Genomic DNA, 8,765 nt, shown 5'->3' with positions numbered 1-8,765 from the left:
GTGACCCAGCAGGTCCCGCGGGAGCTGGCTGTTCAGAATGCAGGAGAGATGTTGTGACGGGAGTGGTGTCCTGAGTGCGGGTGTGTCCCCCAAACAGCCACCCTGTGCTCGGCTCCCTGTGCGGTGGCATCACCTGTGAGGAGGTCTGAGAGCAGCGCTCACCTGGAGCAGGGGAGGGAGCCCATCCTTGTCCGACATGAGGGGGCACCTGGACATGATGCCCCACTCTGAAGGAACCAGACCTGATCAGCTGTGCCCCCCCCCCCCCGCCCAAGGCCCTGCCCCGCTCTCCAGCACCCCCCAATCCGTTCAAAGTCCTCACCACGTGTGCCCTGTTGGGCCCCTGGAGATGGGGTCCTGCCCACCTCTCTGCCTTTGCCTGCCTCTGTTCTCCCCTCTCTCCCCGGCGTTCAGTTCTGGGCCAGCTCCACCTCAATCCCTCAGCACCTCTGCAGTCCTGTCCCCTCTGCCCAGAATGTCCTGCTGTCACCGCTGGCTCCTTCTCACCCGTCAAGGGACAGCTCACACCCCTCCCATCAGATACCACCCCTCCCCCACCCCCCAGGATCAGGCTCCTCTAGTTTCCGAGTCCCCCCTCTGTTCATTTCAGCCCTGAAACACATGCCTGGCCACCAGCCTGACAGGCAGGGGGTTTCTTTCCCTGAGGCTAAAATTAACCCGGAGGCGCTGCCGGCTGACACAGACTCTCCTTTGCCTAAAGAGCCGAGGCCCCCACCCCACCGCACCCCACCGCACCCCACCCCCTGGCCTCAGCTGCAGCGTTTCATCAGTCCCTGGTCGGCCGCGGTTCTCAGAGAAGCTGCACCCAGAGCAAGCACTGATCTCCCGTTGACGGTGTCTGAGAGCTGGGCCTGGGCCTCAGAACCAGTTTGGTTTGAAGATTATCACCCTGTTGACACGCGCCCACCCTGGGACAGTGAGGAGCCCACACAGCTCTGTTGCAAGAACCCGTTTCTTGCCCAGTCGCTGAGAAACTGTGAGCAGCTAACACCGGGAGGGCGGACCCCGCCCGTGCTCACCTGGACAAAAGCCGATCCAGTGACCCCACGGCCACCAAAGAAGGGCACCGATTAGAGCACCGGGATGAAAGACCCTCCAACGGCAACAAACACCCGTTTAAGCCCCAATTAAAGGTCACTGCCCAGGGGCGGCTTCTGAAGGGTCAGTTCCAGCAAGTAGCCCCTCTGACACCATGGCGATCCTTGCACTGGATGAAGCAATTAAGTAGCGAAGGTCAGAGGTCGCAGCAGCAGCCACAGAGGGCGAAGGAGAAGCAGAAGCCATGGGCGAATGGACGCTGTCACCGGCCTCGCAGGCCCACAGCCGCCCTGAGCCCAGCCAGGGGGCCAGCTTCAGAAACTGGAGCGTTTTCTCAGCCTCGGGAGAGAGTCCCCAGTCCACGGTGATGCTGTGAACCCCCAGGGCTCCGTTCCACACGCAGAGGCGCCGCTGAAACCGGCCCGAGGCCCCCCGTCCTGGTGCGAAAGGCCCAGATTCATGGGCTGCCACTTGCCACCTGGATGGAACCTGGACCAGGGCGTCAGTGTCACCTGTAAGCTGGTCACCTGGGGACTCTCCAGACCCCGGGGCAGAATCCGCATCCGCAATAACATCTGGGAGTCACCGCTCCACGCGGCCCTGCAGAACTCCTTGGCCTTGTTCCGGCCTGAGCTGCCCGCTGGAGGCGACGGGGGGAACCCGACCGCCCACGCGGGCGCAGAGCCGGCCTCCGAGCCCGGGCTCCCCGCGGTCCTGCACGAATTCGGCAGCGGCCGTAAGTGCCCGCATAGCGGCCCAGCAAGTTCCGCCGGCGCCGCCGGAAAAGCGAAGGGGGCGGGGAGGGGCGGGGCCCGGACTGCCCAGGGGGCGGTGGTCCCGGAAGGGGCTCGGCGACCCGGGCGGGGCCCCAGCAGCCCAGGCTCCAGACTCCGGGAGCTTTTCTCGGCTGGAATTTGCCTTCAGAAGCGAAAACTGCTGGAGAGGGGGCGAAGAGTCCCCGGAGAGGAGGGTGCGGCTGCGTCCTGGGGGCCCGGCCTCTCGGCGACCCCAAGGCCTCCCCGCCCCCTCGGCCTCCCCGCCGCCTCCCCGGAGCCGCGGGCGGGCCGGGCGGGATGTGTGTGCGCTCGCGCTCGCGCAAATACGGCGGAGGAGCTCCGGGCCTTTTCCGAGACGTCGGCCGAGTTGGGCTCAGTCCGGGGCGAGCGCGCGCGCGGCCGGGTCTGCGCTCCTCGCAAGGCGGGCGGGAGGGAGGGCGCCGCGCCCGGGCGGCGACCCCGGCCCGGCCCCACCATGGGCTTCGAGCTGGACCGCTTCGACGGCGACGTGGACCCGGACCTGAAGTGCGCGCTGTGCGGGAAGGTGCTGGAGGACCCGCTGACCACGCCGTGCGGCCACGTCTTCTGCGCGGGCTGCGTGCTGCCCTGGGTGGTGCAGGAGGGTAGCTGCCCCGCTCGCTGCCGCGGCCGCCTGTCGGCCAAGGAGCTCAACCACGTGCTGCCACTCAAGCGTCTCATCCTCAAGCTGGACATCAAGTGCACGCACGCGGCGCGGGGCTGCGGCCGGGTGGTCCAGCTGCAGGCGCTGCCCGCGCACCTGGAGCACTGCGACTTCGCGCCCGCGCGCTGCCGCCATGCGGGGTGCGCCCAGGTGCTGCCGCGCCGAGACCTGGAGGCGCACATGCGGGACGCGTGCGACGCGAGGCCCGTGGGCCGCTGCCAGGAGGGCTGCGGGCTGCCCCTGACGCGCGGGGAGCTGCGCGCGGGCGGCCACTGCTGCGCGCGGGCCCTGCGGGCGCACAACGGCGCGCTGCAGGCCCGGCTCGCCGCGCTGCACAAGGCGCTCAAGAAGGAGGCGCTGCGCGCGGGCAAGCGGGAGAAGTCGCTGGTGGCGCAGCTGGCTGCGGCGCAGCTGGAGCTGCAGATGACCGCCCTGCGCTACCAGAAGAAGTTCACGGAGTACAGCGCGCGCCTGGACTCGCTCAGTCGCTGCGTGGCCGCGCCAGCTGGCGGCAAGGTAGGTGCCCGCCCGACTCCTGCCAGGCCCAGTATGCAGGGCACCTCCCGTTCCAGGGCACTGGGATGCCTGGGGCTCCCTGGGAGCATCTCTGCCCCTCCTCTTTCCGCTGCTTGCAGCCAGATCACCAGGAGCTGGGCGCTGAGTCCACCCAAGCTTGGCAACTCTGGTCCCCATAGAGGCCCGAGCACACGGGGTGGATCGGGTCTGAAGCTTCAAGGGCCTGGAGAAACAGAGAGGAACCCACAGCCGGGGAGAGCCAGGGCGGGCTTCTAGTTTCACTGCTCAGACCTGCTAGGCTAGGGTATCTCTGTGGGAAACCGTGGTCCCTACGTAGTGACACAGAGTAAGTAAGATGTTGGCACGCGGGGTGAGCTATGTCCAGGCTTCCCCGGGGCCCGGGGCCAGTCCAGGGTACAGAAGAAGGAGGCCAGAGAGGCCGCCTCAGGGCGGGCAGGCTCAGCCGCGGACGTCCTGGCAGTGACTGCTGACCTTGAGCGAGCTGCCCGGACAGGGATGAACACAGCCGGGCACCCTCTGTGCCTTTCACCCGGGATCCCGGGAGGAATTAAAGGAACCGACACCAGGCGTGAAGCAGTCATTGAGACGGAGTCCCGTGAATGTGAGCTGTTTCAGTGTCTGGGCGCTGAGCTGACCGGCTGGGTGACCTCGAGACGCGACCCAGTTGCGCCGGTGCCTCTAAATGTGAAGTGGTGCTGTCAGCCTTCAAGGAGAGAGGGCCCTGTGAGGAGGCCCTGGCGCTGTGCCTGGGTGGGGTGGGGTAGGGTGGGGGTAAGTGCCCAACAACTGTGCCTGCAAGGATCTTCAGGCCCGAGGCCTCCCCGGCGCTTGCTGGGAGGCGGTGTCTCACACCGTCTGAGGGCGACTTTGCTCTGGGCCCAGCGCTGAGCCCTTCTCAGCTGTTTGCCTGCTGCTCACAGGTCACCGGGGACGCGTCTCGATTGCAGATCGAGAGGCTGGGGACGGACAGTCGTGGGCCTGGGTCCCAGCTGTTAGGTGGGGGTTGGGTTCTGCACCCACACGTGCCCGTGTCTCCTGCCCAAACTCCTGGCCCCTGCAGTGTTGCCACCAGTTGAAGCCACGGGTGCCGTTTACTGAGCGCGGACTGGGCGCCAGCAACCAGGGCCGCACTTGCTGTGCGTCACTGCTCAGTCCGCTGAGGGGAGCGGGCGGGCTCACAGAGGTCCCAGAGCTGCACAGAGTCAGACAGCAACTCGGGGCGGAGTGGGAATCGCGTTCTGCCTCCGCTTAGCCTCCGGACCCATGGGCACGGTGGCCTGTAATCCTCCATTGTGGCACGGCTGGCCGCATCCCTGCCTCGACCCATGAGATCCTAGTAGCACCAGCCCCCATGTTTCCACAACCCAAAATGTCTCCAGATATTGTCCAGTGTTCTCTGGGACGGGGGAGGGGTGGGGGCGGGGAAATCACCCCCTGAGAACTGGGGTTTCCTGGTTGCAAAGGCCACGTTTTCAACTACAGGGGGCGGGACTCCAGCTGCTGCCCCTCTGGTTGCCTGTCCATATGGCTCCGAGGAGGAGACATTTCTGCCCCAGGGCCCCAGGCCTGCGTCTGCTTTCCCTCCCGCTGGCCCAGCCCCCTCCCCCCAGTGCACACCAGGCCGCAAGTTTTCCGACCCCCCTCCGCCAGGCCCCCGCCTGCCTGTCAGCTGCAGCCTGAGCAGCTGGCCTCGCTGAGCTCAGGGCAAATATTTACAGCTCGGAGCTCACCGGGGACCGCACAGGCTACAAAGGACTGCAGAGGCCAGGAGTCACCCCAGCGGGGCCCAGCCTGGTCCGAGGCAGGCGCCGGGCCCGGGCGGAGGGGCCTGGGTTCCTGCTGGCCGTGCTGTCCTCTGGACGCCCTGCGTAGTTTTAAGTGATACTTGTTTATAAATAAGCCCTCCGCTCCCCAGGGTTGGCACGTCATTCATTGTTAGGCGAGTTTATTATTTCTCTTGCCTTTCTGTTTCCTTTCTGGAGTGTTTGGGTAAATTCTCTCAGAATCAAAAATACGGAACTTGGATGAACACTGGACGCTGGTGAAGCTCTGAGCGGGAGGGTGATCGGGGGCCTTCGGCTGGGGGCCCAGATGTTGCCTGTGGAGTTTACAGAGCAAGTCTCCCGGTGTCGGAGCCCCGAGTGCTCCCCGGGACCAGCCGAGCCCCAAGAGCAGCGGCCGGAGGGCTGCGCTGGTTCCTCTCCGGCCCCAGCCCCGCCTCAGCCAGGGCTCCCGGCTGCTCCTCCGGCCCCAGGTGCCCCCTCGGGGCCCTTGCTGCTCCGCAGGCTGTGTGAGAACTGGCTTATTGCATCGGTGAACTCTGCCCCACCGGACGGACACTGTTTATTCTCCGAAGGCAGGCGGGTCGGTGTCCCGAGAAGCTCCTGCCTGCACAGCAGTTGCTTTTTCATGCATCCTGATGTCTGCACCTGTGGCAGCTGAAGGAGATGGACGCGGCCAGGAGCTTTCGGCACCAGCGCTTCGGGGCCTCGCCCTTGTCCCATAAAACGCCCTGGCGTCGTCTTAATGTGTCTTTGCCGGCCGAGTGCTCAGGGTTTGCTGGTGCTGTTCTCAGGTTCGCTTCTCGAACACCCCACGCACGATCGGAATCACCGGGAGAGCTGGTTCACACAGATTCCCGCGTCTTACTCCGAGGTTCTGACCCATGACGGGCGTGGGGTCCGCGTTGGTGACACGCTCCGAGCCAGGCGGGCCACCTGTCACACTTCGTAGCTCCTCAGCTCGACAGAGGTTCGGCTCCGTGCGGAGAAGGATGCGCTGGGCTCCTCTCGCGGTACTTCCTTCCCGATCGTTGTCTACACGGCCCTCCTGAACGCTCTGAGGAACACCAGGGCGAGTTCCGGAACCCCCTGACCGCCTGCACGACGCGGTCCCTTAGGCGGCCTCTCTTTAACCGACGTGGAGCCCCACGTGGGCTGCCACAGCCTTGGCGACGCTAGGCTCCGTTCCCTGCCTCGGTTTCCCTCCCTGATGTACCCACCTGATTCTGAGAACAGGCATTCCACAGCAAAGCATCTTGGGATTTCTGGGCACAGCATCCCGGGAATTGTTAACGTGGGGCTCCTCCTAACCCCCTCTGCTCTGCCCCCCCCCACACACCATCTGTCCTTCAATCCTGTCAAGTTTACCCCCACACATGCCTGTTCCCTGAAGGTGGGCACTGGTCTCAGCCCCATCGGATGCCCACCTTTGCCCACACCGGGGCCTCTGACCTCGGCCCTGTGCTCTCGTGGCCTGTGTGTCGGGGGTGGGCGTGCAGGGCCCTGAAGGCGCTGAGCAGCATCCCTGGCCTCTGCTCCGGGCTGAGGCGTGAAGGAGGGCAGGCTGGTGACCAGGTGAGGCCACAGGTTGCCGTGTGACATGTTCGTCCCGCGGAATCACAGCTGGGGAGGTCTGCCCCACGGCCCCTGCTGTCCTGTGAGAGGCCTGCCACCCTGGGCAGCCTGTGCCTTCCTCTGATTTGGGGAAGGAATGCTTCAGGATGGGGAGCTGGGGGGCTACCCTTCAGGCCCGGAGCCACCGTCTGCCGTCCACCGCGTGGGAGCGTGAGCGGCGGTGGCGCCTTGGACGGGGGCGTTGGTTCCCAGGACGCGCGCGCGCGTGATTTCACCAGGAACGCAGGCGAGCTCCGCGTGAGACCGGGGGTGCACCCTGAGGTCAGACTCCGGGGCCAGGGACGCGGATGTTCGGGCATCCGCAGGTTATTTCACTGAAACAGCGGACGGACATGTGTGTTTGGCCAGGGAAGCACTGAGACTCTTCACGTATTTCTCTCACATTATTTTTTAAAAGTCTGTTTGGCTTGTGGATGACCATTTTGTGTCTAAACAAGCGATTTCTGTTCCCCGTCCATGTCCCGGTGTCTCTCTCCCCCTCTCCGCACTGACTTTGGGGACAGACACGAGTCGATAACAGTTCCATTGACTCTCATCCACTTTGTTGTTTTGTATTGTCTGGTGTTTTTCCTTTTGTTCATCCTCATCTAGGATATTTTTCCATTGATTTTTAGAGAGAGTGGAAGGGAGAGGGAGAGACGAGAGAGACACCGATGTGAGAGAGACACATCAATTGATTGCCTACCGCACGCACCTTGACCAAGACCGGGGAACCTGGAACCCAAGTACATACCCTTGACTGGAATAGAACTTGGGGCCCTTCAGTCCTCAGGCTGACACTCTAGCCATTGAGCCACACCCGTCAGGGCTCTTTGAATTCACTTCCGAGCATCATTCCAGTGACTCACCCGCAGGCCTGAGCGCTTCCCCTCTGTCCTTCGTCCGAGAATTCTTCCCTGGAAGGGAGGAGCGTGGCAGGGGGTGGGCTGGTCCACGCTGCTGACCGTTAGGATCAGTTTGAAGGACAGGACACAGACGTCTTGTGTAGGGAGTGAGACACCGCCTTCTTTACATGGAATGTCTGGCACCAACTCCCCTTCCCCGCCCCCGCCCTGCACATTTTTGCGCTTTCCGGTCACCGGGCCGCAGACGGAGCTGTGTCCCAGCTGTGCAGTCTCTGGGAGCTTCGCATAATCCGAGGCTGAGGTGTCGGGTCCCCCAGATACACAGACGGGCGGTCAGTCAATTACAGTTCTCAGAACCCGCCGGGCAGCGAGTCCCACAACCGCGAGAACCGGGGACACCCGTTCTGGGGAGGAGAGAGACCGCACTGACAGGCGTGGACGGACTCCGGGGACCGCCACACCCATAGGAGGTGGCGTGTGTCCAAGCGCCCCAGCTCGGCTTTTTGGAGAACAGTGACATAGAAGCGGGACTTTGCCCATAGAAGGCAGTTTGCATTCTATAAAAATAAACAGCCGCCATAAGGTGTCTTTTGACAAAGGACATTTGATTTTTCCTTGTTCCCTGTGACTTCTATTCCCCCCACAACTCTTATCCAGTTAGACCTTGAGTTGAAAGCTGGGCAGACTGTGATCTGGGCAGTCTTAACATTGATCTAATGCAGGGGCCATTTGGATATTTATAACATCCTTCCCGGCCCCGACAAAATTCAACTTAAAAAAAAAGTAGCCTGCTCTATTCGGTCAAACATTTAATTAGCTCACCCCTCACCCTTGGCCAGGCCAGACCAAACGATTTCACAGGCCTTCTATGGCCCGCGGGCCGGACGTTCCCCACCCCTGCTCTAGCGTGTCATCTTCTTAGTGAATCACCGTGAGGCCGTGCACACCGAGCTTCCATTTCTGCTGGCACTTCCGGGTGGACACCATGTGACCGTCCAACGAGACCCTGCAGTGTTCTGGGGCCCGACCGCCCCTGGGCGGGGTCCTGGCTGGACGCTGGGGTGCTGAGGACTGCTAGAGCCCCCTACCACTCCCCACAAGGAGGAGGGATGTCACTGGACCCAGGATGGCAGGCGTCTTTCTTTTCCCCCGACCCCAGGCTCTTGCGGGGAGCCCCTTGCTCCCCTGGGTTCTGGCTCCCGGGGACACGTGCCATCTGGGAAGAGAGATTTGAAGCTGATGTTTTTAGTGATGTGATTGTGCATTCTCCATTAGTCTTATGTGTGCGTCTCTTTGTGCCTCTGTGTGTGTGTGTGTGTGTGTGTGATATGTGTGTGTGAGGGGATCTGTGTGAGTATGTGTGTGGGAGAGGATGTGTGTGTCTGTGTGTGGATGGCAATGTGTGTGTGGAGGGCAATGTGTGTGTGTGCACTTTCTGTGTGGGAGAGGA

At 63.1% G+C, this 8,765-nt stretch overlaps 1 protein-coding gene across 1 annotated transcript in view; it reads left to right on the top strand.

The window, feature by feature from the left end:
- Window positions 1-2,310: 2,310 nt before the first annotated feature.
- Window positions 2,311-8,765, top strand: part of PDZRN3 (PDZ domain containing ring finger 3) — a gene marked incomplete at its 5' end in the record, with an annotated part of 90,783 nt that continues 84,328 nt past the window's right edge. Inside the window, one exon of the mRNA XM_081106409.1 lies at window positions 2,311-3,033. Coding sequence (XP_080962535.1) covers window positions 2,311-3,033 — 723 coding nt within the window. The remainder of the gene's footprint in view (window positions 3,034-8,765) is intronic.

Source organism: Myotis nattereri, assembly GCF_964212035.1.
Source record: "Myotis nattereri genome assembly, chromosome: 14".
NCBI lineage: Eukaryota > Metazoa > Chordata > Mammalia > Chiroptera > Vespertilionidae > Myotis > Myotis nattereri.
The sequence above is the reverse complement of the archived record's forward strand: the minus strand, read 5'-3'. Positions and strand labels throughout refer to the sequence as shown.